The sequence below is a fragment of the Chiloscyllium plagiosum genome, chromosome 16, assembly GCF_004010195.1.
Source record: "Chiloscyllium plagiosum isolate BGI_BamShark_2017 chromosome 16, ASM401019v2, whole genome shotgun sequence".
NCBI classification, from domain to species: domain Eukaryota; kingdom Metazoa; phylum Chordata; class Chondrichthyes; order Orectolobiformes; family Hemiscylliidae; genus Chiloscyllium; species Chiloscyllium plagiosum.
In genome coordinates this window covers 12404442-12431269 of record NC_057725.1, presented here as the reverse complement: position 1 = coordinate 12431269, position 26828 = coordinate 12404442, and the positions used below count along the sequence as shown (strand labels likewise).

The 26828-nt window shown below is 40.5% G+C and overlaps 1 protein-coding gene across 1 annotated transcript in view; it reads left to right on the top strand.

The window, feature by feature from the left end:
* Positions 1-26828, top strand: part of bbox1 (butyrobetaine (gamma), 2-oxoglutarate dioxygenase (gamma-butyrobetaine hydroxylase) 1) — a 107682-nt gene that overhangs the window by 33723 nt on the left and 47131 nt on the right. Inside the window, exon 3 of the mRNA XM_043706395.1 lies at positions 23074-23179. Within this exon, the coding sequence (XP_043562330.1) occupies positions 23074-23179 (106 nt within the window). The remainder of the gene's footprint in view (positions 1-23073; positions 23180-26828) is intronic.

The window sequence follows — 26828 nt, the reverse complement described above, 5'->3', positions numbered from 1 at the left end:
CAGCAGGTTGGTTATTGTTTCTCTGGCTAGGGTTTTGTCAATAGAGGTGAACAGTGCCGTTACGTCGAATGAGACCATAGTTTCTTCCTTGTCTATACGTTTATTTCTGATGATGTCCAAGAATTCCTGTGTTGATTATATAGAGTGTCTGGATCTGCTGTAGTTTTTTGGCCAGTTTGTGTGATGGTGTCCCTGGTAGTGATACTATGGGTCTGAGTGGGATGTCTGGTTTGTGCACTTTAGGTAGTCCATAGAATCTGGGGGTGTTGTTGCTTTCAGGTTTCATTCTCTGTAGGTCAAACGTGGTTATCTCTCCGTTTTTTTTGTAGGTTCCTCAGTGTGTTGTTTATGCTTTTGGTGTGCTGTGGGGTGGGGTCAAACTCCCTCTTTTGGTAGGTGTTGGTATCTGCAAGTAGTTGTTGCACTTTTTGGATGTACTCTGCTTTGTCCAGGATGACCATCATTCTGCCTTTGTCTGCTGGTAGTATGATTATGTTCTTATCGTTTCTTAGTGCTTTTAGTGCTTCCCTCTCCTTGGGGTTGAGGTTATGTGTTTTTCTTTTCCTTGTTATCAGGGGTACGATACTTTGTCTCACTGTTTGTTGTGTCTCTTCCGTCAGTCCATTGTTTCTGAGTATGCATTCTAGTGCTGCTAGAAAGTCTGCTGTCTTGGCGTCCCTGTGGTTGTAGTTGAGTCCCTTGGCCAGTATTGTTCTTTCCTTGTCTGTGGGAGAGGTTTCTAACCCAGGAGTGTGTTGTGGTGTCCTCTCTGTTGTGTGTTAGTTTGGCCATTTTTTCTTTTAGTGCCGTTTTTTGCGGTGTGTGGTCCTGTTCTGTACTATGGTGATGGCGTGTTCTATGGTCCGGGTCCATTCCTTATTGGTGGTTTTTGAAATTAACGATTTTTGGTGCGCAATTTCTTGTCTGTATTTGTGTAGTCTGTTGTGTGCATCTGTAATCATTACCTGGAGCATCCTGAATCTATTCTGTCTGGCTGTGTCCATGGCTTGTGGGTTGTTGACTGGTAGTCTGTATCTGACACATGTGGAAGGATTCGATTCTTTCGGCATTCGTGCAGGAACCGGAGTTGTTCGTATGTGGCACTTAGGCAGTTAGCACAGGATTCCCATTTCCTGGCTTGTCTTAGCGTCTCTCGCCCGTAGGTGTTCAAAGTTTGGGAGAAGATTTGTAGCTCGGGTGCTCGTTGTTGTGGTTCTGTTCGCCGAGCAAAAAAACGGCACTAAAAGAAAAAATCCCTCAAGTCCCTCAGCCTTTCCTGGTAAAATCTTCCCTCCATACCAGGCAACATCCTAGTAAATCTCCTCTGCACCCTTTCCAAAGCTTCCACATCCTTCTTATAATGCGGTGACCAGAACTGTACACAATACTCCAAGTGAGGTTGCACCAGAGTTTTGTACAGCTGTAGCATGACCTCATGGTTCCAGAACTCGATCCCTCTATTAATAAAAGCTAAAACACTGTATGCCTTCTTAACAACCCTGAAGAAGGGCTAATGCCCGAAACGTCGATTCTCCTGTTCCCTGGATGCTGCCTGACCTGCTGCGCTTTTTCACATTTCCATCTCTTCTTAACAACCCTGTCAACCTGGATGGCAACTTTCAAGGATCTGTGTACCTGGACACCGAGATCTCTCTTCTCATCTACACTACCAAGAATGTTGTACATCTCTGTGACTCTATGTGTTGTGAATAATTGTGTCCCCAGCACTGATCCTTAGGCACTCCACTAGTTACAATTTGTCATTCTAAAAATACTAACTCTCATCTATTCATTAGCCAATCTTCTATTGTTTTATTCAATACTGATGGTTGTTATCTTATTAAGTATCTTAATGAGTAATGCCTTATCTCAACACAGGTTTTCCACCAGTCCTCTAATAGTGGGTGAACCTGTGTCACCTGTACTAAATCTCACCTATTGGATAAGATTCTAACTCACTCACAATGAATTTCTTATGCCAAATTAACCAGCTCTAGCGTCAGCTCTTCAGTGTTAGCTCTAGATTCTGACACCACTAAGTATAAACTGAATTTTGGAACTAAGATATTGTGGAAGCAACAAAGGAATTGGAGAATTTTTGAAATCAAGAGATGTGTCAGAAAACTAGCTGGATGTCCCAATTAAGTAAGTAGTATAGCAGCCTAATTAGTTTCATCATACAGCGAGGTTATATTGAGCATTCTTGACTTTAACTATTCCACCATACATGGCTGTGCATTCAACTATCTAGGCCCTAAGGTCTGAAATTACTCACTCACTTCCCTCCTTTAAAACATTCCTTATGTTCTGTGCTTACAGGACAACAGTCTCATGAGTACTGTGTTTTTACTGAAATGCTTGCAAAATGACTGTATCCTGAGTTCCTCATGGTACAGTTGACTTGGCTATCACAGACGAGAAAGGATACTTGTACATTGTTACATTTCAATCCCAACACACTCCTTTTCACACTGACAAAAGCAAATTTGCATGCACTATTTGTAACTGAGTTACCCAAGTTAGGCACTGTACAAACAATGGTTCTAATGCATTATTTGAGCTCATTGCATTTGTGTGATTTTGTGTTTGTTATTTACACAAGTGGGCACATGATCTTTAAAATGTTTGGATCTTGCCATGGTATAAATATGGGTCATCAGATTTCTCTTCAGTGTCTGCTGTTTCAGCCCCTCATTCCTGATGAAGGGCTTATGCCCGAAACGTTGATTCTCCTGCTCTTTGGATGCTCCCTAACCTCCAGCACAACACTCTTGACTGCTGTTTCAAAGCCTCCTCAGCTAATTCTGATTTACAAGCTGCTTTTGACTTTTCTTTCCTTTAGGTTTCCTTTATGGTTTTGCAGTCAGGCACTGTCTGTATCATGCTTTTTGTTGATCAGCGTGTCAGTTGAAAGAACCTGCAAAATCCTGGAAATCTTTGAAGCTTTTAGTGTTATTAATCTGAGTGTTCAACTATCTTTTGTCAAGGTGATTGGCTTTAGTGTCATGTTTCATATCTGGAATTTCAGATTTTGTTGTAGATCTTGTTCAGGTCTTGTTGTATTGGACACTCAGGTTAATTCGCACAGAGGGTGGTGGTGGGCGTTTGGAACACATTGCCAGCAGAGGTGGTAGAGGCAGGCACGGGAGATTCATTTAAGATGCGTCTGGATAAATGCATGAGTAGGTGGGGAGTAGAGGGATACAGATGCTTAGGAATTGACTGACAGGTTTCACCAGTACTTTGGATCAGCTAGGCTTAGAGGGCTGAAGGGCCTGTTCCTGGGCTGTAAATTTTCTTTGTTCTTTGTACTTTTGTTCTAATTTATCTTTCTACAGGTCTGTAAAGCTCATAATGTTTTTTTTAGATTAGATTACATTACAGCGTGGAAACAGGCCGTTCGGCCCAATAAGTCCACACCGACCCACCGAAGTGCAACCCACTCATACCCCTACATTTACCCCTTACCTAACACTACGGGCAATTTAGCATAGCCAATTCACCTGACCTGCACATCTTTTGGACTGTGGGAGGAAACCGGAGCACCCGGAGGAAACCCATGCAGACACGGGGAGAACGTGCAAACTCCACACAGTCAGTCGCCTGAGGCGAGAATTGAACCCGGGTCTCAGGCGCTGTGAGGCAGCAGTGCTAACCACTGTGCCACTGTGCCGCCCATGTTGCAGGGAGCTCCAGTGTCCGTCTAATACTTCATATTCGTTGGTGCTCTCAATCTGCTGTCTTAATCATAATGAGAAACACTACTATCTGCAAGTTCCCTTCCAAGCCAATCACCATCCTGTCTTGAAAATTTATCACCATTCCTTCATTGGGTGAAAATCCTTGAATTCCTCTCCAATGGCATTATGGATTTACCTACAACAAATGGACTGCAGTGAGTCAAGAAGTAGATCATCACCACCTTCTCAAGAGAATTAGGGATTTGCAATAAATGTTGGCTCAGCCAGCAATGCCCATATTCCATGAATGTATAAAAAAAGTTGCAAACCATTTTTCTCCTTTGGAATTAATGTTGCCAATCTATCCTAACGTGTAGATTGAAAGATCTGGATCTTCATTTTTGATATCTCATGTTTGATTTGTCAGAATCATTGGCCAACAGCTGTGTAGGAATTGTCTCTATAGTTTTTGTAGGCTTGTTTGTCAGTTCCATAGCTAAACACTTGCACGCAAATGATTTCCCTTCTTGCAGTTAAAGCGCTTCTTGGTCCATGTGACATGCCTTCATTTGTTTTATGTGATAACCTTCACAATATTTACAACTTTTCTTGTTGTTTTTCTCCGCATTGTTGGATTTAAAATGTCTAGACTTTTTGTTAACATAGTGGATAAATCTGAACTCCTTCTGGGCTCCTTCTCCACGTTGTGAACAAACTCATTCTAACTTGTATACCCTTGAGTTTCGAAGACTGAGAGGGGATCTGATTGAGACGTATAAGATTATGAAAGGATTGGACACTGTGGTGGTAGGAAACATATTTGCACTGATGGGTGAGTGCCGAACCAGAGGACACAGCTTAAAAATACGGGGTAGACCATTTAGGACAGAGCTCAGGAGAAACTTCTTCACCCAGAGAGTGGTGGCTGTGTGGAATGCTCTGCCCCAGAGGGCTGTGGAGGCCCACTCTCTGGATTCATTTAAGAAAGAGTTGGATAGAGCTCTCAAGGATAGTGGAATCAAGGGTTATGGAGATCAGGCAGGACCAGGATACTGATTAGGAATGATCAGCCATGATTATATTGAATGGCGGTGGATAGTGGAATCAAGGGTTATGGAGATCAGGCAGGAACAGGATACTGATTAGGAATGATCAGCCATAATTATATTGAATAGCGGTGCAGGCTCGAAGGGCTGAATGGCCTACTCCTGCACCTATTGTCTATTGTCTATTGTCTAACTGTGGTGAGATTAGTATTCAGGTGCCCAAATATACAGGTCTCTATAAACTGTGTTAATCCAGTTACATAGGCTTTTTTATTCACCTTGATCTCTAACATTCAACATAATAAGCCTATAAGTTATGTTCACTTGAAATTCAGAGTATGCCTTCAAGATTTTCTAAATTTCTGCCATCTGCTTTTTATGCTGTTCAAAGAGATTTAAGATTTATACATTTTTGAAACAGTCTTTCCCTAACAGTGATGAATGTAGTAAGTCTTAGCTGCTCTGACTTGTAAATAGACTCTATTGCAAGTGAGTAGTTTTGTCATTGCACATGGAAAATTTGCCAGTTCTATTTAATATCACCTTTCATTTTGACTCACCCCAGGCAGGAAAAGTTGAAGCTTGATTTACCCAATGTTACAGCTGTGGTTTGCTTCTTTGTTTCTGTGTTTTTTTTTAATAGCTTTTACAATTCTAAATTTTCCTGTGGTCTTCTTTCAGAAGTTGTGTATCTATACAGCTTTTCTACACTCAATCTCAGGTCCTATATCTGACTCCATGTTCCATGCTCACAGCACAACTGTCTTGTGTGCACTCAAAACCGAAAAGATTGGTGAAACTCAGCAAGTCTGCCAGCACCTGTGGAGAGAAAATGTTTTGGAGTCTGAAGATGAGTCTATGGTTTCAAAGCATTAGCTCTGTTTCTCTCTGCTCAGTTGCTATCAGACCTGCTGAACTTCTCAGGCATTTTCTGTGTTTATTTCAGAATTCCACCATCTGCAATATTTTGCCTTTATGTGTATTGTGACTTTAATGAAGTGCTTATAAGATGACAGCTTGCAGTGTGTGTGCCTTATGCCAGAGGTCACATAACTATGGCAAACAAGAAGGACATTGGTCTATCACTGTGTTTTAGTCCAAACATCTTGAAATGTACTTATTTGACAAGCTTTTTGGTCACATCTCTTTATGTGATAAGGTGTCAAATTTTCTTTCACAATGCTTCTGTAAAGTACCTTCTGACGTTTACTTATATGATTACGTTAAGGGTGCAAGTTGTTTAGTAACTGAATCATTGGCCGTTGGGAAATAAAGCATCAAGCTTTATCATGTCTGTATTACAGAAGTGAGTACACAGCAAAAATATTTCATTTCCTTTGGGACTAGAATCTTGAAAACCACAAAATAAATGCAAATTTGTTCTTTATGTAGTTCATCTTGTGTTGTTACATCAGGTGCTTTGTTCAGTCCACCTTGGGAGAGATTAAAGAAATGTATATGGAAAAGACATCAGGTATCCGTTACAAAGGATGTTACAGATGCCTAAGTTATGTAATACCAAATTCCAAAAAAAATAATTTGTTTTGACTTTCTAAATGATCAGTTGATGCAAAAATTTGTAAGCAGAGAAAGTGATCAGATATGTATCCTGTATGGAGATGACTGTTTGTGACTCTTGGAAAGGGGGACAAAAAAGCTCCAGTATCCTACTATTTCATTCCCTGTACTATTCACTGTCCCAACATTGCTGCCTTCTTTCCTTCATATTTCGCAGCTACTACATAATGTACCCATTTAAGGGACATGCTCATGATACCCTTGCCTGGTATGAAGTTGTCACTCTCCATCTTGTTGAGTCCTCTTGAAGCATAACATGCTGATGGGAGAATGCTCCAGTTTACATCAGAATTGCTTAGCTTGTGTCCAGAAACACAATTGCCTGTTGTAATGTATGCGTGATATCAAAAACTGTAATAGAGGTCTGTTAAATCATTCAGTACTGTGTTACCCATGTTTTGTTCTTAACATTACAGGAGCTATCATAAGTAACCTGTTGAAACCAAGTCCATTACTACCTCTCTGAGAGATTATGAGAGCAGAATAGGGCTGGGTTAGCAGTGGTGGCCATTTATAGGGAAACAGATACTAAATCATATCATATCCTTCCTGGGCTCAAGTTACTGCTAGAACATCTATAGCTTTCATCTACTGTGATCCCACAATCACACATGATGGTGTCCACCATTCTGTCTCTTAAAGCAGCAATCTGATCACATCCATCATTCTCCTGAAGTTTTGCACATCATGTCCAATTCACATTTCAACCTCCTCCTTACTGCTTTCTGTGGCTTATCTTGAACTTTTCGGATCTCTGCTGGACCCCTATCTTTTTATGTCCCTTGAAAGCAAGTTGCTTTATTGTACCCGAATCTGTTTGACCATTCATCCATGAGAAAATCTGCAAATGCTGTATATTTATGTATCGACACAGGACATGCTGTCACTTTTCTGGACATTGGTTAATGAAAGCAAATTACTCATTGCAAGGATATAGGGTCCTCTAGTGGCTGGTTACGCATTCATTACAGTGTCCTGCACCAAGTAAAGATCAGGAACCCCATTTCTATTTACCCTAGAGCAAGATGTTTGCTCCCATAAGAATATTTGCTTTTCATATAACCAGCAAATCAATATTAATTATTAAGGTTTTAGTTTGAGTAAATGAATAGAATCTGTTTCAGTGGTAGAGGACTCTGTAACCAGATGGCACAGATTTACAATGATTGGTAAAGTAATCAGAAGTGACATGTGGAAATGTGTTTTTAAGCAATTATGATGTGAAAGAGCAATGAAAGCAGATTCAGCAATGGCTTTCAAAAGAGAATTGGACAATGACATGAAAAAGGAAAGATTTTCTGACCTGGGAAGAGCAACAGGGTGAAATAACTGGCTAGCTCTTTTAAAGATCTGGCGCAAGCATTATGAATAGAATGGCCTTCTATACCGTATCTCACCCTACCTCTGATTCCAAGTTCCTCCACCTTCCAGCTTTCAGTGTCCTGTTCACTTTCCCTTTATCAATTCACTTTACCATTTCACTTAGTGCTTGGAACCCCCTCACCAAGGCTATTGTCTTATTACTTCCTTCCCTACCTTTAAGAATCTCTTCTATTTAAACATGCTTTCACTACATTTTCCACCTACTCCTCAGCATTGTTTAATCTCCGTGATGGACCTTATTATCCTTCTGATATTAAATGCATATAGATATGGAAGCTATAGTAATTAAATGAGAAAAAATAAACAATTGCAGCGAAAAAGGAAATGATAAAAGTAAGTTGCATTGAAGCGGCCAGTTCACAATACATTAAAGGTAATCATGAAAAGATCAAAATGTATGGTGGAATTACTTGATTTGGAGGCAAATGAAGAAGTTAACATTCAATAACATAATGCTAACTGGTGAAGCATAAGCAGAGCTTTTTTTTTAATTAATGGCTAGGAGAGTGAGCTGGCAAACTTGATGCTGAGAATATTTTTCGGACATATTGCTGAAAGTTAGTGATATCTTTCTTCTTGCAGGAGAAATTTTGCACAGAATCTTATAAGAGTATGAGTGATGTGGACTATGATGGGATTTGTCCCAGAATCAGGCAAGAAATTCAGCAAGACCCATCTTGAGCAACTTGCTGTAACTTCTTTGCATATGCTGAGCAGTGTAGCAAGTTTCTTTAGCAAGCAGTGTAGAAAGTTGTCAGTTAAGGGGGATTATAGATTGTTAAACACCTTATTAATGCCACAACTCATGTCATTAACATGCAGCTTCCTCTCTCACCAGATGCACCAAACAAACTGGTCACAGAAAATTCTCAACATGCAAATCAGAGCAAGTTCCTGCGACTAGCTTGCCACTGGCTAAAACCAGTCTCCATGTTGCTCAGCGCCAAACATCATCATAGGGTATGACCCATTGCCACCACCTGCATACAACCCTCGTCCAAGGACATTGATATCTAACTTTTGCCAACTTTTTGTGACCATCATGGCACCTTTCCAATACATTGGCAGACTGCCTAGGACAGACAAACTTCCATTACAGGAGAGTCCAGTAACTATCATTGAAAGGCTGAAGCAGGGACAGTTTGCACCCAGGGACAGGCACCCAGCTCACTGTTTGGACCAGGCTGCATATCAGGACAGCTCACTTGTTTTGATGGTGGTCATTCAACATCCAGGGTAGGTGAGGGAGACATCATGCTGAAAAGTACACCAAGATTTAACACCTACAACATTACCAGTATAGTATATGCTGAGACATCAAATGCTGGTCAAATGCCATTGGTGCTTTAAATCAAACATTGTCATCACAGTGATGCAGAGGTTAGCAGCAATAACTTAAAAGCAGTTGAACGCTGGCCAAAGCCACTGATTATCAGTGCAATGTTCAAGGGTGCTGTGCCAGGAAGGAAACATCACTGCATCATATGTGATGGAAGCATGACAATGAAGTCTACTGGATTCAATGTAAAGTAGAATGGGTTGATATGAGTGAGACTGAAAGAGGGTTGGAGCTCAGCAGGTACTCTTTGTGATGCAATGTGTTTGTCGTACAGCTGACATGGCACTTTCACTGTGACCAGAGTCATTGGCAAACAGATGATAGGGCTGCTGAAGCTGTTTGGAGCATTCTGGAGTATAGACCAGACAGAGTGTGCAGCACAAACCTAGTATATTGACTCTACACAAATGAAGCAGGAAACAAATTGATGTGATAGATGTTGAGGAGCTGGGACAATGGAAGCAAATGTCTGAGGAGAAGAATGAGGACATTGAGCTGGAGGAAGCTGTCCTTGTTAATGACAGAGCTCAAGAGTATTGGGCACTAGAAGCCAGACAGGACCTTAATAACACTTGGTTCCAGTGGATGAGAGGTGGATGCAAGACATCATCATGGATTGTCGAAGTCATTGGTCAATATCCCAGAACCTGGTTTGCACTGTGGGGTGAAGTGTAGCCCTTACTCACTTCCTTTGTGTTCACTTTTGCTGGCTATCGGTAAAAGTTAATATTTGGACTTAATTTGACTGTTTGTATATGATGTTCCCTTACTGAACAATGACAAGATGTGAGTGTCCATTGGGGGAAGAGTAGAGGTGCCTAAGTGAGAATAATTAGAAATTTAACCATTAATTATATTAACATGTCCTTGTGACATCTGTCAAGGGAGTCTCCTTCTTATCCATTCCGGTCCCTTCCCCAGCCCCAGTGGAAGTAGTCCATATCCAAGCATTGGTGTCATTATGAGCTGAAAATGTGTTGCTGGAAAAGTGCAGCAGGTCAGGCAGCATCCAAGGAACAGGAGAATCGACGTTTCGGGCATGAACCCTTCTTCAGGAAGTGTCATTATTTTAGATTGGTTTCAAGCCTTTTCAAACTTTGTCTCTACCAAGTGTTTGCTGTGAACATTTGCAAAAAATGAACAAAGGTGAAGGAGAAAAAAAAAATTAAAGGGCAATCTTATTTCCTTTTGGCTAAGTTTGAGTTGCATCAACTGTTTTGGAGGAATTCTCTTCACATGGCCCAGTGAGATTCTTCACCATATATCAAATGTACCTCGTTAATTATCTATCCCACCCTTATTGCGTCCACCACAGATTATTCTTCTGTGTGCAGATTCTTCAAATGGATCTAAGAATGAGTGATTTGAATCTGAAGTACTTCTTTCCTTTCTCACAATTATTATGAATATTGTCATAGCATCAAGCATCCTACACGTCTGATTCTAGCCCCATCTTACCATGCATCTTGCTCAGAATGACTCACTGCTCAGCAGGTATTTGCAAAAGACCCTTGCACCTGTGCCATCTTGGAAATGTTACTGTGCATCCAGACAAGCATTGGCAATTCACCATCACCGTTCAGGCAGAGTAATGGCACAGCAACTACACTGCTCATAGTGCACAGCAAGCAAGGCTGACATTCCCTTGCACATACAATCCCATTCTCTCACTCTAGTCACTGTTTAATCACATGGTTTACTTGTCCTTAGCTACTCCTCACATCCTGTTGATATGATAATATTCATACATTGAATGAAAGAAAAGAAGCTCCAAGTATTTCAGCTTCAAACTACTTATTCTTAGATATATTTGAAGACACAAAAGAATAATTTATGATGGATGCAATAGGGTAAGGTAGTTAATTAATGAGATGCATTTGTATGATGTGGTGAGGAGTCTCGCAGGGCCACGTGACAAGAATCCTTCCAAAACAGTCAATGCAACTCACTTAGCCAAAAGGAAGTAAGATTCAGCCCTTTGATTTATTTTCCTTCAGTCTTTGTTCATTCTTTTGTAAATGTACAATAATTCACAGCAAACACTTGGCAGAGCCAAAATCTGAAAAGAAAAGGCTTGAAATCAATCCAAACATACTGGCGCCAATATTTGGATATGAACTACTTCACTGGGGCTATGGAAGGGAATAAGGGTGGATAAAGAAGAGACTCCCTTGACAGCTATCACAAGGGCATGTCAATATAATTAATGACTGATTTCTAAAAGATCATTTTTAGGAACAGATTATTCTCCTTTGCACAGATTCTTCAAGTATATCTAAGAATAAGTGGATTCAGCTTCTTTCCCTTCACAATTATTATGAAAATCTTCACAGCAACAGGCTGTGTGGGGCTTCCATCAGAACAGTATGAGTGGATCACTGTAGATGTCACAGTCCTTGGAATTTTTATTCTTTGAAACCACCAGGGATTCAATGACTCCTCTTCCCTCCCTGCCACACAATATTTGGGTAGTACTCCATAAAGATGAGTTTCAGAAACATGCAGACAACTTCAAATCAATAGTATGCGCTTGTAATGTTTTTAATATTTTTAGTGTGGTGGTAATGATACATTTTTTTCCATAAGGTGTAGCTGCCTTAGTTAAAATTCACTCTTTGCAAACCATAAGTTTCCTTTGGAGCTTTGGACATTGGCAACACAGTTTATGATAAAATAATGAAGTTTTTTCAACAGGTCAAAAAGTTGGAACTTTGCTCTTTTCTTCTCCACTGGATTTCCTTTGTTTGAATAAAACTTTCTTTGTGTTGAGTGATGTATTCCAGGCTGTGCATCCAAGACTTCTGGGGACCACCACCATGCAACTTTTGTCACTATAATTTATTCTAGATATGATTTGTTAAACAGTGATTTCCTATGGCATTTCATTTAAAAGGCAAATTATATTGATAGCAACAATAAGCATGTTTTTTGTCTTTTGCTTAAGAAAATACATAATAAACTGGCACAAGAATGAATTCTTTCCACATTAGGACATAGAAATGAAGACTTATTCTTATAATACAATATGCTACATTTGACAGCAAATGAACCATTTTTATTTGTGTAATACAGTAAATGTGCCAAATTTGATTCTGATTAAAAAACACATATTTTATGTAATTATATGTACAAAAAGAGATCTCAAGTGGCAGACATATAATTTGATATCATTCAGAATGATGCATATACATATTTTGGCTATTCTGCTGTGGTTTGGCTGGTATTAATTTTCCCTGAATCATTAAGGTTGCAAGTCCAAGCCTCACTCCAGAGAACTTCTCGGCTGGAAGTTTAAGAGGTAAAGGTTGAACAACTAGTTCAGGACAGATTCAATTTTAAGAATACAGTCTCTAAGATGAGGATGTTTTTACGATATACCTCTATTCAGCTCACAAAGATGAATGAAGAGCTGAAAAGAAAAGAAAGGAAGTAGGTTGAACTACAAGCTCTGTATAATCATGCTAATTCCAGAGTGTGATGCTGGAAAAGCACAGCAGGTCAGGCAGCATCCGAGGTGCAGGAGAATTGACCTTTTGGGCATAATCTCTTCATCAGACTTATCTTCGATTCTCCTGATCCTTGGATGCTGCCTGACCCGCTGTGCTTTTGCAGCACCACACTCTCTACTCTGATTTCTAGCATCTGCTGTCCTCACTTTCTAATAATCATTGTAATGCAACAAATCCAGTTGACGACCTTGAGAAGCTTGCAAGTAAAATGGACAGTGCTCAGCAGGAGCACCACAGAATCATCAGCTTGAGTTCAACGCAATGCCAGAGAAAATTACAGACCTGCAAGAACAGCTGGAGATGCAGAGCACATGACCGTAAATCACTCAAAAAATAGTCCTTATAGAAATAAATGCTAGCAATGATGATCTAGTGAAAGAATTCAAATAAGACATTGGGGATACAAAACAACCATTGAAGATGTCCAGGCTTCCAATAAAACAAAAAGGATAAAACAAATTGAAGAGGCTTGACAGGTGTTGTAGCCAGTCATGAGGGAGAAACCATACTGAACTAACAAAAGGCTATAAGTTTGATCGAATAAGAAAAATCTAGGATATAAAATCAGGAAGTTTAAAATAAATGCAGTTGAGGAACAAAACAGCAAATGCTAAGAAAATTTAAATCACTTGACAGTTAAGAAAGATCTTAACATAATAAGCAAAAAGAAAAAGTTGATCCTTTCAATGGCAATATTCTTTATGAGCATTCAACCTCCGCTAAAACCAGGTGACCATTTAACCAGATGTTTATTTTGATTTGTTCTGATTTGGATGTTGTTAAACAATTGAACTGTTCCAAATCAGATGTAGGGGGATTTTCCAGAGTGTGCACTCTCTTAGATACTGGCTAATGAGTTCTCTTACTCAATTTGGGTCTAGTGGGATTCTTTTACTATCTCACGTCTTCATACTGGCAGCAACTACAGTGGATCTTGAAAAAAAGTTTTAACTGTTTGACTAAAGCTTGGCTTTGTTTTGGGGTTTTGCTGTGGACTGACCAAGAGTTTGTCTGTTCAGGATATGTCCCGAGTGAAGCTATGCAAATGCCGTCATTCAAGTGGTGTTCCCCAAGCTCAGTCCGACTGGTGAGGGTGTCCATTTCCATCTGAATACCCTACAACTCATATGTATTTTGCTATATTTTCCAAGGATAAAGCCTGTTGTAGTGCCTGTTTGAAGTCCAATTTGGCTTCAGCTAGTAAGTGCTTTTGCTTGGCTGCATCATTAATCCCACACCAAATAGTCTCTCAGTATCTCGTTAAGGGTTAAACCAAACTCATGTGCCAATGCTGGTTGTCTTAAACTAGTCCAAAATCCCAAAATGGATTCTCCTGGTTCTTGAATTGCTGAGTAAAACTGATGGTATCTCAGAATTAAAGGAGACTTGGGGGTCATAATATTCCTTAATTGAATCTGTCAATTCTTAAAAACGTTTTTACTACCATGTGCCTCAGGAAACATTAAGCTCCTAATAACCAAAAACACTGTGGGTCCACAAGCTGTCAGGAGAGTTATTTGTTGCTTTTCATCTGCTCTTATGTCATTTGCCTGGAAAAAAAATTGCATTCTTTCCATATACTGGGCCCAGTCAAGCTTCCCAAATAACACATGCTGCCACAAATGCCTATCCTCAACTCAAAGATGACTGTTGCGAACAAATTTCTTCAGGAGCGTGCTTTTCTCTTGTCGCCATTTAAATAACTTCACAGAGGCTAGCATCCCTTCACCAATCACCCTTTATTTACAAGTGGTGAGTGACACTGATCCAGCATACTCAGAGCCAACTCTCAGAGTGAACAGGATGTCTGACACTTCTGTACTTTTTCTTTTTCTTTTAACCACTGAGCCACCATGCTGCCATCCCACTCCTGTTTATTTTTTTTTTCCTTTTTTTTCCTTTTCCCTTTAACCCCCACACTACCACCTAACTGCGGTAGTGCTTATTTTATCCCCAGCACCCAAGGTGTGTGTGTGTGCAGGTGTGAGACACGACACTTCTGTACTTATCTGTCGGCCAGGGCTCCCTGATTTGACGAGGTTAACAGCCCAATCAGGGAACTCGTATCCTATGAGATCCACATGGCTGACCTTGTTATAATAATTATAAAGAACTTGCTGGAGAGGGAGTCCATGTGGATCACTAGCTTTTACCTTAAAGAAAGTGAAGCAAATCTTTTGGAAGTCAGGAATTCCAGTAAATCTGCTACCTGAACAAATTTGCAGGTATTTTGAAAATTTTACTATTTTAAAATATTTCACTAGTAAGAAATCTATAAAACGAGAATAAGTTTATCATGCTGTTGAAGTGCCCATCCTCTTATATTGCTATTTCTCAGATTCCATGACTCAACTCATGCTTCCACAGTCCTCCACACAAGAAACCCCTCAGCTAATAAACAGTTAGAAGAAACAAAAAAATATACATATCTGGAAATATCTGATTTCTGGTAGGGGTTCAAAACTAGGGGGCATATTTTTAAGGAGAAAGTGAGGACTGCAGATGCTGGAGATCAGAGCTTAAAAATGTGTTGCTGGAAAAGCGCAGCAGGTCAGGCAGCATCAAAGGAGCAGGAGAATGGACGATTCGGGCATAAACCCTGAAGAAGGGCTTATGCCCAAAACGTCGATTCTCCTGCTCCTTTGATGCTGCCTGAACTGCTGCGCTTTTCCAGCAACACATTTTTAGGCATATTTTTAAGGCAAAAGGAGAAAGATTTTAAAGGAGCCTGAAGGGCAACCTTTTCACACTTGGGGTGGTTTGTACATGGAATGAATTTCCAGAGGAAGCATTGGATCCAGATATAGTTAGAATATTTAAAATACATTTGGACAAATACATGAATAGGAAATTTGTATAGGGATATGGGCCAAACGCAGGCAAATAGGATGAATCTAGCTTGAAAAACTTGTACGACATGGACGAGTTGGACCGAAGGGTTCATTTCCGTGCTGTACGACTCTGTGACTCTAGCAGGACAGTTTGCATTGGCCAATGCTAAATCAACTAAACTGGTTCAATAAACTGTAATGTTGCGGGGGATCCAACATGGTGGCGATCTAAGAAGATTGCACTGTAGAGCTCTGCATCACAGCACAAGTGGGACGAACCTTTAACCTGCCCAACCCAGACCATTGTGACACCTTGGGACTCCGGAAAGGTCGTGGAGTCCCAAGAAACTTCTAAAAATTAACTTACCTGCATTTCCAGCTGTCCAGAGATGCTGAAAAAGGAGGAGGAGCATCCTAGGCCGGATCTGCAGTTCAGCCTGCAGGATCCTCGGAGTCGATTACTTTCCAGGCCCTGGTGAATGAGCTCATGAAATCTCACGAGATGCTGGGAAAACTGATTGAAGAGAAGCTCGCTCCAATCTCTCTCATGCTGCAGAAGGGACACCTGGAGAAGAGGACGGATGAGGTGGAGCACAGGGCCACAGTGGTGAAAGCTGAATCCAGTTCATCCAAGATTAGGATCCAAGCCCTGGAGACGCAGGTCCATAATTTGTGCGACCAAGTGGATGATCTTGAAACGGGCAAGAGAAAAATCATTCGGATCATTGGTCAACTTGAGGGTAAGGAAGGTGAGCGACCTACAGAATTTGTTGAGGATTGACTGCCGAAACTCCTTGACTTGGAGGCTGGCATGAGAGGATTGGAGATAAAGAGGGCTCACCGGGTCGCAGCGTGGAGATTGGGTCTGGGTCAATGTCCTCGTCCTCTCCTGGTGCAGTTCCATCATTACCGGGATAAGGAGAGAGTTTTGGAAGCTTCCAGAGGCCAGGGGAAGGATCCGAAGGCCCTAATTTACGAGGGATCTAAGATCATGTTCTTTCAGGACTTCTCAGCGGTGGTGATCCGGAAATGAAAGTCCTACGATGGTGTCAAGAGAAGATTGAGGGAGCTTGGGATTCAGTACTCGCTGAGGTATCCGGCGGTGCTTCAGAACACCTTAGATGGATCCATACATCTCTTTGACACGTCGGAGAAGGCAAGATATTTTGTGGACAAATTAATCTAATTTGAACAATTTCAGTATGTATAAATAGTGTTGTTTGGGTATGTCTTTATCGTTTTGTAAAAGAAACAGAGGAAGTCTGGTTGGAGCTTTATCTTTCTTTATTTTCCTCTATTGATAATGATTTGGTTTAAACTATGTTTGGCAGCGGTTGAGATGTACATTTTCAATTTCTAAGTTAGGATACACTAAAGGATGGGAGGGGTATTCCCTTTTTTTTAAAGAAAATGGTTTTTTATTCATATTGGTATTCTATGGGGTGTTTATTCTTTTCTGCTTGTGTTTGCGGTGCAGCTCTAGCTGGGAGCAGTGAAGGTGGCTGGGATGGTTGGATGCCTACTTATGGGCAGTTTGAAATGGGTAGTTGCCCCCTCTGGGCAGGGGGTGAGTTCCCCTACTCAGTGCTGTCAGCGCTTTATATGATGGTTAGTTTTTTGGTTTTTGTTGTTATTAATACTCAATAATTTTGTAGGTTTGTTAAATGTAGTGGTTTTAGTTCATGTAGTTTTTATATTTGGTGGATCATGTGACACTAAGGCTCAGCGGTTTGTGGTTCGGGTTCCTCCTCTTTGGAATTTAAATGTCATTACAGAAGGTTATGACTAATGACTTGATTAAATGGTGTGTTTGGAATATCAAGGGAAATCACTCACCAATTAAGAGGAAGAAGGTACTCTTGAGTCTTAGAAAGGAGAAGGCGGATATTGCTTTGTCACAGGAGACACACTTGGATGACAAGAAGCATCTGAAATTACAGCAGAATGGCTTTGACTGAGTTTATTTTTCATCATTTAATACCAAAAGTTGGGGAGTGGCTATATTGGTGAGGAAGAATCTCCCATTTAAATTGTGAGAGTGTGTTAAAGACACACATGGGAGGTTTGTAATTCTTAAAGGAGAAAGTAAGGACTGCAGATGCTGGAGATCAGAACTGAAAATGTGTTGCTGGAAAAGTGCAGCAGGTCAGGCAGCATCCAAGGAGCAGGAGAATCGACTGAAGAAGGGCTCGTGCCCGAAAGGTCGGTTCTCCTGCTCCTTGGATGCCGCCTGACCTGCTGCGCTTTTCCAGCAACACATTTTCAGTTGTAATTCTTAAAGTCCTGATAAATGGGGAAGAATATGGTGTTTTATATGCTTATTGCCCTTCAGCTCATCACCTTGCATTTTTGTTTGACGCTTTTTCTAAACTGATAAGTCTCAAGTCCCAGCACATCATTGTAGGGGGAGATTTTAACTGTTTCATGGATCCCACAGTGGATAGGTTGCCCAAAGGTCCATCGATACCCTCTGTACAAACTAAACAGTTAGTGGGTCTGTGTGGGGAATTAAGGTTGGTGGACGTCTGGAGGCGTCTCCACCCTACAGGTAGGGATTTTACATTTTTCTCCAATCTGCACAGATGTCACACAAAGAATGATTGACCCCTGCAGTAACCCTGGATTTGGTGGCATCTTGTACGATTGGTTATATTACCATCTCTGATCATGCTTCAGTGTACTTTATGGTAAAGATTAAGGACGTTACAGTGGGTTTGAGGTACTGGCGAATAGATCCCTTTATCCTCAAGGATAATAAGTTTGTGGAGTATTTCTCGAGGGAATTTGAGGCATTCCTGGACATCAACTTAGGCTCAGTTGGTAGCTCATCCATCCCCTGGGAAACTGCCAAAGCCTATGCTAGGGGGTTAGTTATTTCTTATTCCGCCAGTAGGAAGCGGCAGAAGGGTGAGCAGCAACATCTCCTTGAAGCATGGTTGAAGGCAGCCGAGAAGGCATACTTTAACAGATTCTCGTTGGTCAAGCTACAGAGGATTACGGCACTGCGGTCTGCATTGAATTCCGTGCTGATGCAGACGACAAAGAAGGAGCTGGCTTTTGCAAAGCAAAGGTTATATGAACATGGTGACAAGGCAGGCAAATACTTAGCTTATCTCGCCAGAAAAAGGAGTGCCCTATAAGCCATTACCGTGATTAGAGAAGGTCTGGGAACCTAACCTGTGATCCTAAAAAGATTAATGTGGCGTTCCAGAGATTTTACTCTAAGGTATACCAATCCGAGGATTATAAGGAGGGGCAGGCCAAAATGGAATCTTTTTTTAAGGACCTGAAGCTCCCGGGTGAGTCCCGAACAACAGTCCTTTCTCAATGCCCCATTTTCAGAGCAAGAAGTGCAGGAAGCTGTGAGGCAGCTTCAGAGTGGAAAGGTGCCTGGTCCTGACGGACTTCCCAGTGAATTCTATAAGGAATTTATAAGTATACTGTCAGGCCCGATGCTCAATATGTTTAATGATCCATATAGTCATAATTGTCTCCCACCATCTCTGAGAGAAGCCAGTGTTTCACTTATCCTTTAAAAAAGGGAAAGACCCGGAAGATTGTGCTTCATATAGGCCCATCTCACTCTTAAATGTGGACTTTAAAATCCTAAAACTCTCGCATTAAGGCTGGAGACTGTATTACCTTCTATTATTAAAGAGGATCAAACGGGTTTCATCAAGGATTGCAGATCCTCCAACAATGTTAGGAGGCTGCTTAATGTAATTCAAGCATGCCAACAACAGTCAATACAGGGATTGGTGATTTCTCTAGATGCAGAAAAGGCATTTGACCGAGTTGGGTAGCCGTACCTTTTCTACACTCTGGAGCGGTTTGGTTTGGGCGAAGTCTTTATAAAATAGGTAAAGGCTCTACGGTGGCCCTCTCGTGGCGGTCATCACCAATGGGGTACAATCAAGCAATTTTAATATTTTTAGGGGCAGCCAGCAGGGCAGTCCCCTTTCACCATTGCTTTTTATATTGGTGATTGAACAACCGATAGGAGGCCATTCGTGGGGATCCCAATATATCAGCTCCAGAAGTGGGGTCAAAATTACATAAGATTTTGTTGTATGCAGACGATGTCCTAATTTTTTTGACAAATCCAGCAGTTTCAGTACTTCATCTGATACAATGCATTCGCGCGTTTGGAGCTTTTTCGGGATATAAGATTAATTTTGCGAAATCAGATGCTATGCCTATCGGTGGTCTTATGAGGGAGCTAGCTCTTGGGGGCAACTATAGATTCCCATTTAGGTGGTCACGGGAGGTTTTGTGTATTTGGGCATATTCATTACTCCAGTTTCTGGATGTGCTGTTCAAAGCCAATTTTATCCAATTATTTGAAAAAATTAAACAAGATCTTCAAAGATGGGAGGCACTTCCAGTCTTATGGTTTGGTTGGACAGCGCTTATTAAGATGACTACTCTCCACCTTTTGCTATACCCTGTACAGATGGTCCCCCAATATTCAATAAGCAAACTCTCAGGAGGCTAAACGGTTGGTTCAGCTCCTTCATTTGGCATCATAAGCGGCCCCTCATTAAATTAGCTAAACTACAACTGCCTCATAGACTGGGGGGAGTGGATCTTCCAGACATTAAGAATTACCAGCTAAGCTCGCTTTTGTCCTACATGAGTAATTAGATTTGTGGAGATCCTCTTTCAATATGGCTAGATATCGAAGCCTCCCAAGCAAGGTGCCCCCTTACCAGTTTCCCGTTTTTGGACAAAATGAGGACAGTTAGGGAATATTGCCATAACCTAATAATTATCAAGACTGTTAATGCATGGAGGGCAGTTTGGCAGAGGGAAGGCAATATTGGCAAAACATCTTTGTTTACCCCTTTAGTGGGTATGCTGAGTTTTCAACCGGGTACGACAGATTCAGAATTTAAATGTTGGGCAGCTAGGGGTGTGTTTTGCATAAGCGATTTATTTGAGGGAGACGTAATGATGTCCTTCGGTCAGGTAGTACGGAAGTATGAGTTATCAAATAGAGACCTCTTTCATTGTCTTTCAAGTTAGGGATTTTATTTTAAAAATGACCACACTTTTGACTGATCCCTACAAATCTGACATGGGGAGGGGGGGAGGGTGCAAAGTGATACGAGTACACTTTCTGTCAGTACTTTATATCATCAATTGGGGTGAGTTTGATCAACTCTGCACGATGTGGGAGAGAGAGCTGGGTGTTGAAGTCTCTTCAGAGGCATGGGAGGATATTTGGGAGAATGCAAGGAAGATATCAATTTGCAGTAGGACCCATGCTTTATAATTGAAGATTCTCCCCACGGTCCACTTGGCTCCAGACCGTTTATCAAAATCTAAATCAGGGGTATCTTCAACATGTCCCAAGTGCAAGGTTGGTATCGGCACTCTTCCCCATTGTCTCTGGTCCTGTGGTAGGCTTCAGGCATATTAGAATGCTGTGGAGGGCGCAATGGAGAGGATTTTGGGTGTAAGGGTGGAGAAGGACCCTATCTCTGCCCACTGTATTTCCTCCAGACACGCATAAGAAAAACTTTTCAATATTCTCACGTTCTGTGCAAGAAAGAATATCTTGCCAGGTTGGATATCTGAAAACCCCCCAGGCCTGTCGGGTTAGTGGAAGGTTGTTATGGAGCATATTCCCTTCGATTTTCTCACAAATATGGTACACCACAAAACTGAGAATTTTTATAAGGCAGCCCTTTTTGGAATACCTTGACACAGATTTATCTGCCACACTAATAAAGGCTTTTATATATCCATAACGATTGTGTTTTACAAGTCCAATGTCCAGGGAAGAGGAACTGTGAATGTATGAGCATTTTGTTTGGCTGGGCTGAGTTATTACTATTTATTAGTTTGTTGTTGGTTATTTATTTAGTTAAATAGCCAGTTTGGGTTTTTATTCTATACTTTTCTATGTATGTTTATACATTTGCACAAGAGGGTGGGTTGGTTTTTTTTTACTTGGGTTTTTTTTGTACTGTTTGAATTGTATTGTTTTGTACTTGTAATATTAAAAATCTATTTTCCAATAAAAGTATATTTTTTAAAAAATGTAATGTTTAAAATAAGTTAATTTTTGATTATCAAATCTTGATATATACTCTAATATATGATGCAAATTGTACTCCTGAAATTAAACCCTGCTGCTTTTCTCCTTACAGTTTTCATTCCATACTGCCCTCAGTAAAAAACATAAGTTATCAACTGGAAAGAGCATAGGCAAGCAGGAAGAATAATTAAAACACATGGTACTTCTAATCAAGTAATTTACAATTCCTTGAATCACATATATTTATGAAGACGGTAAATAAAGACCGACATGAAAGTGCAATGCTATGGAATATTAAATAATGTGGTTGACTTAACCATTGCTTCATTTTAATGCATGAGACGTAAATAGAAGTACAATTACTGTTATTTTAGTGTGGGCTGAATATTGCATTCTTTCAGAAAATGTGGGCTTTGCTGGCCGGGCTAACATTTGTTACCAATCCATAATTGTCCCTTGAGCAGATAGTGCCCTTGAAGCACGATTGTCTGTTGGTCCTAATATATTTGGAATTGAGCTGGAAGGAGAGATTGTAATGACTACACTGGTGACCAATTGCCCACCATCAAAACCGACACTGTCTCCCCTGACCCAATCTCCAGATCTCCAGGAACCCCAACACAGTTAGGTCCCCCAGTTGGAAGTGAGAATCCTGTCATAATGACTCTCAAGTTTACAGAGGACATTTAAATCCCCCTGTTCTATCCCACACCAGATGGAAATCTTACACCAGAGAGAATTAAAAGCTGTCAGTTTTCCCCATTATTAATTACTAATGAGGTCACTGGGTCGAGAGGAATGAAATAGGATGTGTTTGATAGTGCAACCAATGTCAAGATACAGAAAGATGCAGAAAATAAAAACGGAAAGATTAGATTGAAAGAGTGAAAAAGACAGAAAGAAAATGTTTTTACAAATTGTTACTTTAAAGCTTAAATCCACCAGCAAAATGTAAAGCAGTGAAATTTGATTGTAAAAGTTGATTTTCAGTGCCATTGGGGTTTTCAGGCATAATTAACTTTTACCATGTTGTTAATGCGATGACTGAAACTGAAATGGAGAGCCTCTACTTTCTTTGCCAAGTTTAGTCAGTTTTTACCATACTAAAAAGTCATGCTGTTCAACACATTGAAATGAAGAACCAGAGAGTGGGATGCCCTCTTTGTGCATCTCAGACAGCAGGTTTTTTTGAGATTTTCATGTTTCGCAGCATATTTGCACTGATATGAAGTTGCTGTTCAATTTGTGCGTAAATAGCAGTGGCAGCTATTAGCATCAGTTTTCAAATTCTAGCCTAGATTTGGTTAATAATTTCAAGAAATATAAACTTGTAGAAAAATTCCAAAAATATTAATTAAACAAGACACCAAGTTCTAAATTATGTGATTTCCATTACAATAATGTCTGGGCCCAGTAGCAAGTTCATATGCTTTTGACAGAAATGTTACAGTACAAAGACATTTGTTGCATTGCTAACTACACTTTATTATTTTACACAATACCAATTTACCACTCTAAATACAGTTAAAGGCAGTGAACAAGGTATACAATTTTAAGCTCATTATTTTTGGCCAAATTAAGTCAAACTACATTTCAGGGAACTATTTTAGCAAGAATATGATATGGCTTAATGTAGTTTTATTTGCCTCTCCTCTTTTTAAAAGGCTTACCTGGCAAGTGGAAGATAAGGCTGGTGCCAACAATGTGGCTTACACAAGTGGGAAACTGAGCCTACATACTGACTACCCGGCACTACATCGTCCCCCTGGGGTAAGACTGCTTATTTTTGTCTAAAACCCTTGAAACTACATTTTTTCCAAAAACATAATGAGAAAATGAAACATAAAGCAAGGAGAAATATGTAGTGGGTTGGGTATAAGCCAGTTTTTTGTTTTACTGGAATAAAAATGTCCACTGTTGTTTATGCAGCATTGTCTAACATAGAGAGTTTGTTGAGCATGAATTGTCACACTCTCACTGAAAATCATAACTTTTATAAAGAAAAGTGTTATCATTGAGTATTTGTATCAGATTATTGAGATTCTAGAAATTTCTGCTAATGTTTTAAACCCTTTTAAAGCGAGGAAGGGAGTTGTTGCAGGAGTGAAGGGACAGTCTGGTATTTTCACTGGAAAGTAATAAAATGTAGACTAAAGTAGGTACAACATTGATCAGAGCTGAGGTGATTGTAATGATTTAAGAGAGTAATGTAATATTACTTTGAGGGCATTGAGTGATAGTTGAAAGGAAATTTTATGAGAACATGTTCTCTTTTCATTAAGTAAAAATACTGAAAAACTGTTAAACTGTTGGAAACTGGAAAGAATGCAGATTAAAATGTCAGTCCTGTAGTTAGCTGATGAAAGTCCAAGGATGCAAACCAAAAAATTTGGAAGTATCCGTACTTAGGTAATGTGGAAGATTGAGTCAAACAGTTTTTAGCACTATGCAAAGATACCCTTCAGCCCATTATGTCCATACTGGTCATCAAACATCCACCAAGATGCTCCGCCTTGTAAAAATGATGGAGAATTCTCAAATATGACTTTAACTCTGTCTGTTTTCTCTTTATTTTGGTTTCAAGTCATGGAAATCAGAAAAATTTGCTAAATCCTCAGGAAAAGAACATTCCTTCAGTAGTGCTATGACTCAGTAGCACATTAACCTGAGTGAGAGCTTGTGGGTTTAATCCCATCATGGGTACTTGAGCACAAAGACTGAAACTTCTATGCACTACTAGGAAGTGTTGCCTGTCTGTCTTGCTTTCTTTTAGGTAACTGACGCTCAGATTTGTAAGACATAATAAAACAACCACAGTACTGTTTTGAAGATCAGTGGAGTTATTGCTCCTGTCCTGGCAAAAATTTATCCCTCATTCAACATCCCAAAGAAAATATCTTGTCATTATCACAATCTAACTGGCAAGAACTTTTCCACTACTTATCAACATTTATATAAATGATCTGGACGTGAGCATAAGAGGTACATCTCTATGACTCTATAACCTGGTAGGCACAAATTAGTTTTTAGGAGAAAGTGAGGACTGCTGATGCTGGAGATCAGAGTCAGGTGTGATGCTGGAAAAGCACAGCTGGTCAGGCAGCATCCAAGGAGCAGGAGAATCAAAGTATCAGGCTATAGCCCTTCATCAGGAATGAGGCTTGTGGGCCAAGGGAGCTGACAGATAAATGGGAGGGGGCAAGGTAGCTGAGAGTACGATAGGGAGATGAAGGTGGGGGTGAAGGTGATACGTCAGAGAGGAGGGTGGAGCTGGTAGGTGGGAAGGAAGATGGACAGGTAAGGTAGTTCAAGAGGGTTGGATCTGGGATAAGGTGAGTGGAGGGGAGATGAGGAAACTGGTGAAATCGACATTGATTCCATGTGGTTGGAGGGTCCCAAGGTGGAAGATGAGTTGTTTTTCCTCTCATGATCGGGTGGCTAGGATTTGGCGGTGGAGGAGGCCCAGGTCTTGCATGTCCTTGAAGGACTTGGAGCGGGAGTTGAAATGTTCAGCCACGAGGCGGTGGGGTTGTTTAGTGCGTGTGTTCTGAGATGTTCTCTGAAACATTCTGCAAGTTGGCATCCTGTCTCCCCAATGTAGAGGAGACCACATCGAGAGAAACGGGCACAGTAGATGAGGTGTTTATATGTGCAGGAAAATCCCTGCCTGGATATGGAAGGATCCTTTGCGGCCTTGGATGGTGGTGAGGGGGGAGGTGTAGGTGCAGGGCTGGTGGAGGATGCCCAAATCCTAGCCACCCAACGACTGGAATAAGAACACCTTATCTTTTGCCTTCGGACTCTCCAACCACACAGAATCAATATCGAATTCACCAGTTTCCTCATCTCCCCTCCCTCCACCATATCCCAGATACAACCCTCTTGAACTGTCCTACCTATCCATCTTCTGTCCCATCTATCTGCTCCACTCCACCATCACCCCCCCCCACCTTCATCTACCAATCGCATTCCCAGCTACCTTCCCCCCAGCCCCACCCCCTCCCATTTATCTTTCAGCCCCCTTGGGCACCCCCCCCATAGTAACGTCGAGTCTCCTGCTCCTTGGATGCTGCCTGACCGGCTGTGCTTTTCCAGCACCATGCTTTTTGACTCAGATGTCCAGAATCTGCAGTCCTCACTTTCTCCTCTCCAGCATATCAAACAGCAGAATATATTCATGCATGTGCAGTTTTTTTGTGTCCAGACTAAGAATTTTTGTGTCGTAATCAAATATAGAAATACTACATTTGATCGCCTTCAATCCGTATGCTTTGATTTTGCACAATAACAAGCTTTCAAACCCAAATATACCATATCCCCAGTTCTCCCTCATCCATTCTACTAGTTACATCCTCAAAGTATTTGGGAGGTTTGTCAAACATGATTCCTCTTTTATAAGTCCATGTTGACTTTGTGTAATGCCATTTGTATACTTGAAGTGTACTGTTATCACAAAAATGCTAATTTTCATCGAGTCATCCTTCGCAAAAGAATATTGCTTTCCTAGCACTTCCGGAAAGTTTTTATGTGTCTTTTTCTGTGAAGCTGGAACATTAATCATTGTTTAATTGCTCTGCCATTTTCCTGTTCTCTATTATCAATTCTCCCATTTCAGACTGTAAGAAGCCTACATTTATCTTCCCTAATCTTTTTCTTTTTATATACTTATAGAAATGCATGCAATCTGCATTAATGTTCTTTGCAAGCGTACTCAAATATGTTTTTTTAATGAAATATTATTTTAAATGTTTACAAATGTATAATTACCGTGATATCCTTCAATTTATTTTCCCAATTTACTTTATCTACATTTAATAATCTAGCTTTAGAATTCACTCATCTCAAAATCGATGTGAAGCTCTCTGATATTTTGATGAATTTTTGCTGAAGAGCTCTTACTGAAATTATGAATTAAACCTGTTTCATTGCACAAAACAAAAGTTAAAATAATCTTTTTGCTGCTTGGCTCCATGATCTAATGTTCTGCGGAATGGTCTTGATCCTATCAACTTGATCCTGTCTTCCCAGCTACTTTTGCTAATATGTTAAAAATCACACAACACCAGGTTATAGTCCAACAGGTTTAATTGGAAGCACACTAGCTTTCGGAGCGACGCTCCTTCATCAGGTGATAATGCAGGGCTCAATCCTAACACAGAATTTATAGCAAAAATTTACAGTGTGATGTAACTGAAATTATACATTGAAAAATTGATTGTCTGTTAAGCCTTTCATCTGTTAGAATACAGTGATAGTTTCACTTCTTTCATGTGTAAGTCACAAAAGTTATTTTTACAAAGTTGCATTCTCGGGTTAGCTGTTAACAATGGTGATAGCTAGACAATATGTTGAAGGTGTTGGCCCCTGTGTTCTCTGTCTATGCCATGATGTTTAGATTGACTCTAATCTAAAAAGTGAG